Raw genomic sequence first — 15672 nt, forward strand, 5'->3', positions numbered from 1 at the left:
GCTTGATTTATTGACAATGTTTTCTGTATTTCAGGGCTTGACTGTGCAGGTAAAACCACAATCCTGTACAAGCTGAAGTTGGATGAGCTGGTGACGACCATTCCTACAATAGGTAACACAACTTGTACCTTGTGATGTATTTCAGTCAATTCCCACTTTTCTATGTAACCTATGATAACCATTTAGTTGAGTTTGCCTGTCCAACTTTTGTAAGATACCAAGCAATGACCACACATGGATGAATAAACGCCGAAGACCCGGGTTCTCTTCCCGACATTGGTACACTGTGTGAAGCCCATTTCTGATGTCCCCCGCAGTGATATTGCTGGAATATTGCTAAAAGCGGCATAAAACCATACTCACTCACTCACTCACATGTGTGCACAGGTTATAAAAAAACTTTTGACAATGAAATCATTAACTGATGCATCCACCTGTTCAGTTTTGTTTGTATTTGTGTCAAATACCCTTTATGATGCAACATATGGGGTTGATATTTTTTATTATCTATTTTATGCATCACAAGCAGCCAAGAGTGAATTTTTATTTTACAAACAAGGAATATTTTTGTGATTTCAGATTTAATATAGATTGTTTTTGTTTAAATAGGATTTATGTCCATGAACATTAATTAAATAATGTAAAGAATTTGATTTTGTTTTTATTTTGAATTTGCCAGAACTGCAAACCTAAAAATAATAAACGTGTGGTCTTATCAGATCCATACATATTTTAGCCCACACATTCTGCATAGACACTCTCAGGCTTGTTGGACCTGCTGATGAAGATACCAGCATTCCTCTCTCACCAGGGATCTGAACATCTGATCACATTACACTGGGTCACTGGGAGTCATAATTATCCTGAGTTCACATTGTGATAGGATGTGTGTGTGTGTGTGTGTGTGTGTGTGTGTGTGTGTGTGTGTGTGTGTGTGTGTGTGTGTGTGTGTGTGTGTGTGTGTGTGTGTGTTATGTTTCTAGGTTTGTCAGCACCATACCTGTGCTCATGGGTTTCACCAAAGTGGTAAACGTCTGAGACCCGCATCACTTCGGGCTTTCCTCCCACATTAAGCTGACACGACATGATATAACTGGAATAATGTTAAAAGCGGTGTTAAACCCAACTCACTCACTCGCTCACTCACTCACTCACTCACTCACTCACTCACTCACTCACTCACTCACATATTTCTTCCTAGCCCTGAACCATGACTTAAATATATATTTTATGAAAACAAAACCAATCTAGATTTGTGTAGAAGCAAGTCCCGTCGGCTCTGTGAAACAGCATCAGGAGTAGTTGTTCGTGTTAGTGTAGAGGAGAGCAATGTATCGTATATAAGATTTCATAGACTATATGTTACTTTCCCTTCCTTACTCCTTCCACATTCTGACAAGAGGTAAGGATTGTTGCCACGATAAATCTTAAATGAAAATTCTATCTTTGATATTAAAAGACATCGATTAATGCAGACCCAGAGGAGGGGCTAGAGGTGCATATGACGGACTCTAACTGGGGAATATCTTTGTAACAACTCAGGGCCAATGGGAATATTTGCTTTTCTGACTCTGGAACTAACTTACTGATTTATGGATATGGGTTATGATGTCATCATCGGAATGTTGTTGCACGTTCATAATTAAGGGAGATATGTAATGTGCTCTGTGTTATCCTTATCTATTTCCTACAAACGCCTCCTGACATTTATAAATTATGATTTTTGCTTACAGATGAACTTTTTTAAGAAAACATACATCTTTATAGACGACAACTTCTGGTTTATTGCATATAGAGACGTTTCGATGTAGATTCTTCCACCGTTATCAAGCTTGGTGTATGTGTTATCCATATGACAAAGTAGACACAATTCATGGATAACAACTTCTTTAATTACTGTAAAGGTGACATTTCGGTATAGGTCTTTATACCGTTGTCAAGCAAGGCTGAATATTAAACATAGTACAGAATATATATAGTAGGTGGAGGTAATTAAAGTAACGAAAGAAGTTGTTATCCATAATTTGTGTCTACTTTGTCATCCGTTTACTTCTGGGTAATGCCTCTCAAACAACGGGTTATCCATATGTGTTGAAATATTTGAAAAAGGACAATACTGTTAGTGAGTGATTTCAGCTATGTGAAATGTTAATTTGGCACGGAGTCTGTGAGGTGTGCCTAGCGTAATACAGTGACCCCCAAAACACAGGGGTTATAGCGATCAGCATGTCCGTCTGTCCGTCGTCCGTCCACTTTCAGTTGTCGGAGCAGAACTCCTAAACTGTTAAATATGTCTTGTTGAAACTTGCTATACAGATGAGTCTAGTTGTGAACTGGTGCCTTTTGAAGATTTGGGACATTGAAAAGGACAGAACATCTTTTTTTTTATTCACTTTACTGGACATATCCTATGGCAATGAACCAGTAGTGTGGTATCATTGGGCCTTTTCTGAATTGCACCAGACATGCTACTCAGACATTTCCCCTTATGAAAACAATAACATATAAAATTAATATTTTCCATACATAATAATTTCCAGTTTTCCCTAGGTTCAACATATGACATTCCCTGTGGGTCACATGGAACGTGTATTACCAAATACTTTCACTTTCCTTCTTCAGTTTGTACAACAACCCATATCTATTAATAACATGAAATAAATCTACTTAAAAGTATTGTAGTTGCCTTGCTGCAAGGCTGTACTGAATGATAAGTCCATGGATGTGTAGTAATTCTATCCTCCTGATAGGCAAGCCTTTTATTTGGATAACTTCCTCTTCTTATTTATATAATCTAGAAAATATTATGTAAACTAATAATTATTGCCTTAGAGACTGGTGCAAGTCTACTATTGTAGTTTCGACCATACTTAAAATTCTTGATATCAGTTCTATTCTAAACTGCAGTCCTATTATCCAACTGTTCCTTGTTTGTTAACCCTTTCACTTCACAGGAACCGTTTGTCAGGCAGATAACGCCTTGTTAACCCTTTCACTGCACAGGAACTGTTTGTCAGGCAGATAACACCTTGTTAACCCTTTCACTGCACAGGAACCGTTTGTCAGGCAGATAACGCCTTGTTAACCCTTTCTCTGCACAGGAACTGTTTGTCAGGCAGATAACGCCTTGTTAACCCTTTCACTGCACAGGAACTGTTTGTCAGGCAGATAACACCTTGTTAACCCTTTCACTGCACAGGAACCGTTTGTCAGGCAGATAACACCTTGTTAACCCTTTCACTGCAGAGGAACCGTTTGTCAGGCAGATAACACCTTGTTAACCCTTTCACTGCACAGGAACTGTTTGTCAGGCAGATAACACCTTGTTAATCCTTTCACTGCACAGGAACTGTTTGTCAGGCAGATAACACCTTGTTAACCCTTTCACTGCACAGGAACCGTTTGTCAGGCAGATAAAACCTTGTTAACCCTTTCACTGCACAGGAACTGTTTGTCAGGCAGATAACACCTTGTTAACCCTTTCACTGCACAGGAACTGTTTGTCAGGCAGATAACACCTTGTTAACCCTTTCTCTGCACAGAAACCGTTTGTCAGACAGATAACGCCTTGTTAACCCTTTCACTGCACAGGAACTGTTTGTCAGAAAGATAACGCCTTGTTAACCCTTTCACTGCGCAGGAACTGTTTGTCAGAAAGATAACGCCTTGTTAACCCTTTCACTGCACAGGAACTGTTTGTCTGACAGATAACGCCTTGTTAACCCTTTCACTGCACAGGAACTGTTTGTCTGACAGATAACGCCTTGTTAAACCTTTCACTGCACAGGAACTGTTTGTCAGACAGATAACGCCTTGTGTACAGGTGTTTCCGGAACGCCACAAGTAATCCTTTTCTCAGCAGACCTTATTTCCCAAATTGACTACTGTAGACACCGAACATTTAATTGTTTCTATAAGTGTTTGTTGAAGTTTCAGTATTCTTTTCAAAGAAGATTTTCAGTTTGTGATTATCGCCACTACTCTGTCAAGAACAAGTCTAAAGAAGATAAGGCTATAATTCAGTTTATTAGAAACAAGCTATTTGGCACAGACTGGATTTAGATATTTTATATTTGCAAATGAACATGTTATGTACTGAAGGACTAACTAATTCAGATATTTTAACTTTTAGAGTTTTTGTTCTGTTGTTCTTTAGCCAAGACTACCTGTTGCAAGTCATGTTTTGTTAAGTCACTGCTCTCACCAATATTTGAGGTCGCTGGAATATTGCTAAATGGGGCATAAAACAACACTCACTCACTCACTCACTCACTCACTCTTCAGTGTGAACTTATAAACCACAATTCTTTTGGGGTCAAGATAGCTCACTTTTATGATGATGTCAATCAGAGGATTGTCTGGTCCAGACTCAATTATTTACAGACCGCCATCATAGAGCTGGAATATTGCTGAGTGTGGCGTTAAACAACAAACAAACGCTTTTATTGCTCATAAATGTTGATTAGCAATCAGCAATATCCCAGCTGTATCCCAGCAACTTGTAAATAACTGAGTCTGGAGCAATCAACAATAACCCCTGGCTTCACCGAGCCTGACTACCTGAACACAGCTGAATGCCCCCGCCTCAGAAGGCTCGAAGATCAGATTTTAAGACTGCTTCTATTGAATGCATTGCCCTAGTTTTTTTAAAGACCTCATATTTGTTGTGAGGAATGACTATAAATGTGGATCCAGTTTTTGACATGGAAAAAATACAGTACCATCATCATCATCATCATCATCATCATCATCATCATTGCCTTCTAATTCTAATTGCTGCATTGTTTGTATTCAGGTTTCAATGTGGAGACAATACAATACCGGGACATTAACTTCACCGCCTGGGATATCGGCAGCAGAGACAAAATCGTAAGTCAGACAAAAATGTCTTCTTCAAGAACATCTTTTGTGGACTGTTGATGTTCTTGCAAACAATATAGATGATATTAGTGGAATAGCATTAAAGGTAAATACTGTTTTTATATATGTGTTCGGACGATTGTCATAAGAGCCTCTGTTTGAGGGGTTTGTTGTAGTTTTATGCCGCACTCAGCAATATTCCAGCTGAGAAGGTGACAAACCAGTGATTCATTCATGTTTTGAACAACGATCCTTGCTTTAGGATATGACAACACACGATCGTTTGCCAAGATCTTTGTTACTAATATATGCTATGCACAACGATGTGCAGGATAGTGGGAATCTTCAAGACATATTCTGATCTACGTGGTATTGGCAAATGGAAATGATATAATCATATCTGCTGGGGAGTAGATCAGATCCAATGGTTTCTAATGGTTGGTGTGATGAAATGGTGGCACACTAGGTCATTAAGGAGGTAGGAGGTCAAATTTGAAATTAACATTTTGCTGCCATTTGCATCGAACCCACAATCTGCTGATGACAGATTGAGAACCATGCCGTGTTTTGGCAATACTATTCTGACGTGTGCCTACGTGCAACACGCCTATGACACGTAGACATTAAGTATGTGGCAATCATTGCATGGTCAATGCTGTTGCTTCCTTAATGATTAAATATGTTTAATATAGCGTCTTTGAGCATTTGGTTCCAAGAAAACAATATGCGTCTGCTCACAACCGAGTCTGAGGACAATGGTAAATCTCGCATACCACCCCTTGCACGTTTTGGGTCTCACATACCACCCCTTGCACGTGCTGTGTCTCGCATATCACCCCTTGCACGTGCTGTGTCTCGCGTACCACCCCTTGCAGGTACTGTGTCTCACATATCACCCCTTGCACATGCTGTGTCTCGCATATCACCCTTTGCAGGTACTGTGTCTCACATATCACCCCTTGCACGTGCTGTGTCTCGCATATCACCCCTTGTACATGCTGTGTCTCACATATCACCCCTTGCACGTGCTGTGTCTCGCATATCACCCCTTGTACATGCTGTGTCTCACATACCACCCCTTGCACATGCTGTGTCTCACATATCACCCCTTGTACGTGCTGTGTCTCACATATCACCCCTTGCAGGTGCTGCCCGAGGCCACATGCTTTATGATTGTCACAATGTTGTGTTTGGGAGCTTGATTTCATCGGAAATGTTCCAGCTACATAAATCACTTACTTTCATTGCCAGGCATTGATGTATTTTCCTGTGGTTTCACCTCAAAACTCAATATCCCCTTCTTTGTTTGCACAGTATAGTTAATGAAAAGATTCCAACATGTGTCATCAAAGCCATCGTAACATGACGTTTTCATGCTTCCAGCGTCCATTGTTTCGCCACTACTACAAGGGAACCGATGCTGTGGTGTTTGTGATAGACAGCCATGACCGGGAACGTCTGGACGAACTCAACTATGACGTCATCAAGCCAGCCATAGCGGCGGACGAACTTTCCAACGCAGTGTTCTTGTTTTTGGCCAACAAGATGGACTTGGAGAACACCATGACAGTCGATGAAATATCCGACAAACTTGGACTAAAAAATCTTCGACATCCTTGGAGTAAGTCTTATGCTGAGTGAGTGAGTGAGTGAGTGAGTGTGTGAGTGAGTGAGTGAGTGAGTGAGTGAGTGAGTGAGTGAGTGTGTGAGTGTGTGAGTCAGTCAGTCAGTCAGTCAGTCCGTCAGTCCGTCAGTCAGTCAGTCTGTCAGTTTATGTTGCGGCAGCACTTTTTCCGCTACATAGTGATGAGATTATTGGTTATACTATAAAACCTGTTAGCAAACCAGATCAGTATTTAAAAATGATTTTTTTAATAGTAGTGAATGTTTGTAAGCAGTGTGGGGTGGTCAAGGAGCCAAGTGGATATAAGCGTTAGCTTGACATGGGTTAGATTTCTCACATGGGTACAATGTGTGAAGCCCATTTCTGGTGTCCCCTGACGTGATTTTGCTGGAATATTGCTAAAAGCGGTGTTAAACATCATTCACTCACTCACTCACTCACTCATCTTTACCAAACTTGGGATTTTTAAAAAGTGTTTTTTTTGCGTTTCTGTGGCAACAACTTTGACTGTATGGCGGTATTGGCGGGGGGATATATGAGTATTTCATGCTTGCTTCAATTTTGTATTACTTTCTTTTCCAGACATAATGCCAGTGAGTGCAGTGAAAGGTGACGGTTTGTACCCGGCCTTGGATTGGCTGGCATGTAAACTAGGCTCTGCCCAGGCCCGTAAAGCCCTGGCCACGCCCATGCCTCCGCCCGAGGTCGCCACCCCCGAGGGCACGGAGACTCTAGAGCACGGGATGGACTACTGTTCACGGGCCTACAGTGCTATTAAGTGCCTATTTCTAAGGACAAATCGGGCTGAGGGGGGTCGGGAGTCACCGTGACAGAGTCAGAGAACCCTTGTGGGTGAGTCTCTGTAAGACAAGGGGGGCTGTGATGCCTTCACTACTTTCAGCCCTGGAGAGTCTGCGTGCAGCAGACCTACTGACATTGTACAGTTTTGTGTGCATCTCATGAACAGTGTGTCTTTTCACAGACTTCGAGGCAAGGAGGATTGTAAAAACCTTTCACAGAATTGGTCATGGATATAACAATTGATCAAAGATTATTGGGATTGTCTGTTGGAGCGTCTAGTCATCCAGTTAACTCTACACCCATCTAAACATGCATTTCTCGAAACCAGGTCCTGTTCCACGAAGTGATCGTACTTCTACGACTGTCATTAGTCAGGTTAAAGTTTTGGAATTACAATCATCTTAGCGCAAAGATCGCTTTCTGGAATGGGCCCAGGGCTCCCTTGCTCAATGTTATGCCTTACCACAGATGTAGGATAGTCTTTGCTTGTGCTCATTGCTCTGACTTGGTGGGCAGGTCCAGACAGAGCCTTGTTCTGACTCTGTGTAAACCACAAACCCCTCTATACCAGCACTTCTCCTAATAAGGCATTTTAGACAGAGAGCAAGCAATGTTTATCTATTTTCTATAATATCCGTACATTGGACAATATTCGCAATACTTTGGACGATGGCTCATCAGTGAGTGAACACACTGACGCCAACAGAAGGAAACCGATCTGGGTGTGGATGATTGGGAACAAAGGAATATACTGACCAACAAAAGAAACACAACACTCACTACTACAAGAAAATTCCATATGAACCAGACTGACCAGCACATGATGATGTATTAACTGAACATGTTAACTTGGTGTGTATCTTCTTCAACAAACTGGACCGGGCTGGTAGCCTCGTGGTTAAAGTGTTTGCTCATCATGCCAATAGGAAGGGTTCGATTCCCCACATCAGTACAATGTGTGATGTCCATTTCTGGTGTCCTTGCCATGATATTGCTGAAATATTGTTGGAATATTGTTAAATGTGGCGTAAAAGAGTGCTCACTCCCTCTCCAACAAATAGATAATCCTAGCAGCCTGTGGTGTGGTGTTGTACACCTTGGCTTTAGCAGGATCTGCTGATCTTTGCTTAGTGAACTATGTTTGTTGTTTCCCAAAGTTTAAAACATCTAAACGTAAAATCCTCCCTTTCCTCCAACATTAAACCGACATGCAGTGCTACAATGGTTTGTAAGGCACTACTCACAAATGAGGGTAATTTTTTCACACAAAATTGTCTTTCATTAATATGCCTCAAATACCAAACTGATCATTTGAAATTAACAAATTTTATTATAAATAATTTGAAATATTTAAAATGTATCACAGCACAGAGAGCATAGCAGACATAACCAGTGCTGCTCTGTCAGAAATATACGACCGAGGGGTAAAGGTCAAGCAGCTTTTCGGCCAATGGGACGTTTGACCTTCAAGAAAATTTTGCTTTTCTTTTCTGTTCCAGTGTACGATATTCCATGCAGACTCTATATTTGTAAATCTGACTGCATGACAAACAAATTCAGTTTAAACTGAAAAGAGTATATATGTATATACTTCCATAATTTACTGTTCATACCGATAGCTGAAATATTGTTCAAAGTGACTTGAAACCAACTCTCACAAAGCCTGAGCCACAGTACTGATATTTTATGAGCGCTTCATTCAGATATTTTATGAATGCTTCATTCAGATATTTTATGGATGCTTCATTCAGATATTTTATGAGCGCTTTAATCAGAATGTATATTTGCTACAGGTGTGTTACCATCTGAAGATGTCTTTGATATTCTGATGAGGCACATGATTGCAGTCATCAGTGGTGCTCCATCTGCAGCGACGTTACGATGCCTTGTCATATGTGATACAGATTTATTTAACACAATGTATGAACAATAATCTGTGTGACTCTTCTGACGTATATTTCATGCCGTGTCTAATTCAAATGTTACAAATATTTTATTTGGGATAACACTTTCTTAGGAAAGTACAGATTCTAGCATTTTTGTGACATCAACATTAGAAAAATAAAATAAATCAAACTTTCCAAATTGATCCCTTTTACATTTTGTTGTATGAAGGTCAAAGTTTAAAGGTCAATGATAAAGAGTCCCTTGACTCAAGGTCATTGTACCGATTGACTTCATTAACAATGATAGATCATCGGAATGTTCACCTTGCATGTGATGATTATTATTATTATTATTATTATTATTATTATTATTATTTCACTTTCCATGTAAATCAGAATGTAGTCTACATAGTTTTAATAAACATTTTTCATTTATCATGACTACGTGATCACTGTTGCTGTTGGCAAATGCTACTTAAAATGTAAAAACACTTTTAGAGCCAGATCTTTTTTTTCTTGCTGTAAGAAATTCGCTTCAAATTATTATCCTTATGTACTTCATCTGTTAACTCACATTAAGTTAATCCTCCCAACAAATTTCTTTTTGAATGTTTGGGTAAAACAAAATATGAAGAATTGGACTGGCCTTATAAAAACCTTTTGCAGTAGAACATTATTTAGATGTATATTTTTTCATATATTTTCAAGCTTTAAATCACTGTCACCATTGTACATGCCATTGTAAATTATTTCTTATTTTGTACCTTGTTTATCACATTTATATTGATAATTATGAGTTTTAGGTTAGTTCAAACCTTAATATGTGTAGCCAACCTTTTTTCTAAAGTTTATAATTTTATAGATTTTTATGAGACAGGTTATCAATAGTATTTTACAATTTGATGCCTCTTGGTGCTTATATTTACATATTTGCAACAATTGTTGATTCAGTTGTGTAACTAGTGGATTGAAATTGTGTTTACCTGTCAAAGTTCGTCAGTTATTGTTTAGCAGGAGTTGGAAAAAATGCGTATGTAATGTTTTTAAAATGTAAACTGTCTTTGGTATTCACAAATGTAACTTGATGCAAATCCAGCTTTTTGTTTATTTTCTACATAAACACAATTCCCAGACTTATGTTGATCTCAGATGTTTGGTTCCGCTAATTCCATGTTTACATATTAATCAATTTTGAAACATTTATGAGAAAACAACATTGACAACACCAGTCAGATGAATATATACAATATGCCAGTCATCCTCGGTCATTCAGGGTACTATATCTCCATCCTTTAATGATGAATGCCCTGGACCCATTGCTGCATTTGAACTGACACCTCCCTACATTGATCTCTCTACTCAGTACCCTCCTCATAAGTTTATTTGCATATATACAAACCACCTACGACTCGACCTTCGTTAAACCGCTGATCATCTATAACGCTCATCAATTGTTTGGACCCCGAAGGTAGCGTTGTAACGAGGGATCACTGTATTTAATATTCTTCATACAGTCAAGTCCCGTTAATACGACATGGTTGTTTGCATATGATTATGTCGGCTTAATGAGTAGTCAGATAAATAAAATTATTTAGTATCAACGTTCGTGATACAAAATCTGACAACTACATGATAGATAATGATACAAACATGTTGTGATAAAAAAATGAAAATGAAATATTCATATTGTTTTGTTACATTGTTACGATTGTTTTTAGATTGAGGTAATCTAAGCATGTGATTTCTTAAAATCCTGTTTTGTTTATTTAAAGTATTAATTGTTTATTGTTAAACAAGTTTATATCTGCAGCGATTGTAATATGCAGCTACTAGCTGACTCGTCTCACATACAAGATTCCGGGGTAGAATAGGTCTTCAGCAACCCATGCTTGCCGTAAAAGGCGACTATGCTTGTTGTAAAAGGCGACTAACGGGATTGGGTGGTCAGGCTCGCTGACTTGGTTGATGCATGTCATCGATCCCAATTACATAGATCGATGCTCATGATGTCAATCACTGGATTGCCTGGTCCAGACTCGATTAATTACAGACTGCGGTCATATAGCTGTAATATTGCTGAGTGCGGCGTTAAACAACAAACCAACCAACCAACCAATCTCACAGGCAGATGACCACAAAGTCAGATTAAAAAGACAGATGAATGAGTTATTTCGGTAATTCGTTGCAAATTAGATGTGTCGGAGTCCAAGTGATAGACTGTCGGATTAACGGGTCTAAATATCACAGATTTAATCAGATTACTGAGTGTCGAATTAACGAGACTTGACTGTATCTGCTTTCAAGATATGATACAAGAGTTATGTCCCCTGTACAGAGTTCCAATGTTGTGTGATAGGCCTGCTGGTTTCAGCATTGTATCATTCAATACGCCAAGGAGTCCTGGTGACAGGCGGTTCCCTGACTTATGTCACACTACATCACAATGGGGCTGTAGTACACTGGGTAGCTGAGGATTATGTGATTCTGTGTGCTTTTGTATGTACTGATCACATGTTTCCTAGGTAGAATACTGATACTGATGTTTTCCTAGAGAAGCTCTTATTGTATTCATTCTGTTTTTTGTAGTAGATCATGGATATTTTCAGCCAATAATGGGAGGGTATTAAATGATGGCCATCAACATTTACCTCCGTATTTTGTATTTTCAAAAGTGTTCAAAATGTGAGCGCTTCATGGAAGACAAAGGGAGGTAATTTTTGCAAAGTCTGTGTATCAAGGGACACAACTCTAGTTATTTTTCACGGAGCCGGCCACAACTGTTTGATTTGACTGTATATGACCATTGTATGCTTTTGTGACATGTCACTGGAAATAATAAGTATCTATTCCGATTTTGTATTTTCAGTTTTTGATGTAAATAGGGTTGGAAGATTTGTAATCCTGCAAATGGACTAATTATGGCCTTACACAGTGAATCTCATTGCCTCTACACTCATAGCAACTTCACTAGTGTCACCAGTAGATATATATGTGTTTACACAAGCACTGTCAACATTGTACACTTCGTTTACAAGTCTGTGTTGTATATAATTCCTTAGAATAGAAAGAAAGTCATTCTAATAATTACAGCATTTGTTGACGTCACGATAGTCAAGTTTGTATGTTTTGTATGTGAACTTGTGTTGATTTCAAGATTGTAATGAGGAACTGTCATTAAAGACCCATTTTGGTCCACAAGAAATACAGAATTACAAATATGTGGAAACTTGAAGAAGATTGTGTTTTACAAGATATCAAAAGTACTAAAATGACATAACTGTCATTTTCCTTTTCAACACCTGCAACTTTTGGACTTCTAAATAACATCAGGTACTGTTGGGTAGACTTTATGATGATTAAGATGGTTACCCTACTGGTAAGTTTGACAATTCTTCACAGCCCTTATCAAACCTCACAAGGCAATATGATGTACTGCCTCTCAATGCTGATGGTATGGCGTCATACTGCCTCTCAATGCTGATGGTATGGTGTCATACTGCCTCTCAATGCTGATGGTATGACGTCATACTGCCTCTCAATGCTGATGGTATGGCATCATACTGCCTCTCAATGCTGATGGTATGACGTCATACTGCCTCTCAATGCTGATGGTATGGAGTCATACTGCCTCTCAATGCTGATGGTATGACGTCATACTGCCTCTCAATGCTGATGGTATGATGTCATACTGCCTCTCAAAGCTGATGGTATGGCTTCATACTGCCTCTCAATGCTGATGGTATGGTGTCATACTGCCTCACAGTGTTGATGGTATGACATCATACTGCCTCTCAATGCTGATGGTATGACGTCATACTGCCTCTCAGTGCTGATGGTATGACATCATACTGCCTCTCAATGCTGATGGTATGCTGAAGCAATGAAATACTGCTTCTCAGTACTTTGTAGTTTGTTGTCATTCTCTAAATGATAACTTGAACATGCTAAACTTTAACCTATTGATTATTATTACCGGCCACTAACGAGTCTACGCACAATCCAATCAAAATCGCGTAATGAACCACCCTTGCCTCGGGAAGATGTACTGGCCTGTATAGTAAGGTACATTAAATTGGGTATCAGATTGTCATCCTCACTGTAAAAAAAAATACAAGGCAACACAACAGACTTTTCAAGGCCTTTGTGTACATTAACTGTTGATGGATGGGATTCAGAAGCAGTGATGATTCTGGACTGTGATGTCAAGTCATGACAGAAGGGATCACACGGAGAGATCAGTGGCGATATGACGTGGGGTGTTTAGTAGTCAGCGGGATGAAATCTAATCACCAATTTATAATGGACTTATCAGACTTTAGTAGAAAATTATGTTTTAGAAAAAAATTTAGACTTCAGCAACCAATGCTTGCCGTAAAAGGTGACTATGATTGTCATAAGAGGTGACTAACGGGATCGGGTGGTCAGGCTCGCTGACTTGGTTGATGCATGTCATCCTATCCCAATTGGGTGGATCGATGCTCATGATGTTAATCACTGGATTGTCTGGTCCAGACCAACGTCATATTGCTGGTATATTGCTGAGTGTGGCCTTAAACAACAAACAAACAAGAACATTTAGAGACATGAACATAGTGGCCACCACAGATAATGATTGCTAAAACTTGCCTCACACAATTACGTGTAGTGAGCTCAACTTGCTCAACACATTCATGTATGTGTCGTGGACTGAGTCTAGTGCAGGATGACAGTAGACAGGGGTTTAGGTCTTCTGGTGTTGTCTGTTGGGAATGTACGGAGGACACAAGAATCCTCCACAGTGGCTCCTGGGATCCCTGGGGCCGAAACACATCACTACCCTCCTGTAGAGGGGACTAAATGAGGATCTGTTGGACAAAATGGCTGCTAAGTATGGATAGTGACTAGAATGATGACCATGTGACAAAAGATCCTTTCAGTTGTCATTGCGCTTGGCAATGGGTTGTTCATGCTGTCAGCCACTGGTTTGCAGGTCTTGACTTGATTAAATACAAACTGCAAGACGTTGTTGCCATATTGCCTTGTTGCCATGATGCTGACAGAAAAGTGCAACAGAAAAATGTTTTGGTCAAGAAGCGTCAGTGGCATATTTTGCCTTGGCTTTGCATTGTCTTTTAAAAAGATAAGGTTACAGAAGGTGACCCTGTTGGGCCCATCAGATCTACCTTATATAGGAGACAAACTTTGAGATTGAAATGAAAACGATCTGACGTGTTTATATGACAGTTAGACATTGTTCTTTTCAACGCTTGCATGTAAGGCTACAACAACAACTGTAGAGGTGTGGCCGAGATGGGTGGGCCACAATTGTTGATTTATAGGTTGTCAGAAACCATGGTACCAAAGTTGCAAAAATCTTCGATCCAGACCAATTTTCTAATGAAATCAACGGAAAGACAATACAAACATGGTGAAAACTTCATTGTTTGCTCAATGTTTCAGTCTGTATATCTTCTTGATCCTCCTAACTTTGTTCGAAAAGTGCTTCTGTTCACCCAGCAGTGAATGGGTACCAGGTAGGATGAGATGGTGATGAGATGGTTGTTAACCTTCTAGTGCCTAAGGGGCAGCTTGTGTTGTATACTCCCCAGGGAGCTGAGAATGATTATTAAGTGCCCACTGATCCAGGGATAATAATGGCGCTTTAACCATGCCCCCGAGTGGTGTCGAAACATGCGCAATATAAATGGCCTATTATTAGTCTTGATCCTCTTAAGTCAATAACATGTAAGTGTTAGAAAGAAAATGCGATAACTGTCTGTCACATGCACACTGTATATGTTTCTAATAAATTCTAATTTATAATAATATATTAAGTTTTTAACTAAACATTTGCTATTCCCAGTGGACCAATCAGGGCCCTTGTCACATCTCCCCTTCTGTGAGTGTCCGTGTACAGCTCTGTGATTCACTTCCAGCATGTAGATGTACTTTGCTCTTGAAGCAGCGAGCTGATGTTCTGCCCTAGGACTGCCAGATTTTAGCTGTGTGTGTGATATGTATAGCCAATATGTACATGATTGTAAAGTATTTTCCTCAACAGATTCAATAAACAGAGAATATATAGTATGAAATAATGGTAGTATTGTCTTCTTTTTTCAATATCCTTTTGAAATACATTTGCTTGTCTAAGTCCTTATATAAAAGTGGCCGTGGCCTGTTGGAGGTGTCAACAGGCAGGGACACTGATGAAGCAGCGTAAAACTCGGAACCCTCGTCAAACTGATGAGATGTTTGGTGTTTGGGGAACAACATTTTGAAACCAGATTCCCGCACACAGTCCTACTGGCCGGAGACCACTTAGCAATTATTGCATGTTATTCCTGAATTTTAATCAAAGTTTACTGTTCTACTTTTAAAGTTTGATTTTTATCCAATGAGAAGCCAGTATGGTTTGTCAAGAGGTAATGAAAGCAGTGGAAACAGAACTTTCCTCGCCTATCTGAACAGGAAATCTCACCCCAGGAACATGGCCTGTGTCACATGATCATATGCACCGCTTTA

The 15672-nt window shown here is 39.5% G+C and overlaps 1 protein-coding gene across 1 annotated transcript in view; it reads left to right on the top strand.

Annotated features, from left to right (window-relative positions):
* Positions 1–13679, top strand: part of LOC139471143 (ADP-ribosylation factor 3-like) — a 56058-nt gene extending 42379 nt beyond the window's left edge. The window contains exons 2-5 of the mRNA XM_071253405.1: positions 35–112; positions 4796–4869; positions 6244–6481; positions 7067–13679. Of these exons, the coding sequence (XP_071109506.1) occupies positions 35–112; positions 4796–4869; positions 6244–6481; positions 7067–7314 (638 nt within the window). The 3' untranslated portion in view covers positions 7315–13679. The remainder of the gene's footprint in view (positions 1–34; positions 113–4795; positions 4870–6243; positions 6482–7066) is intronic.
* Positions 13680–15672: the final 1993 nt, after the last annotated feature.

Source organism: Haliotis cracherodii, unplaced genomic scaffold (genome assembly GCF_022045235.1).
Source record: "Haliotis cracherodii isolate W230 unplaced genomic scaffold, xgHalCrac1.p SCAF_22, whole genome shotgun sequence".
NCBI classification, from domain to species: Eukaryota; Metazoa; Mollusca; class Gastropoda; order Lepetellida; family Haliotidae; genus Haliotis; species Haliotis cracherodii.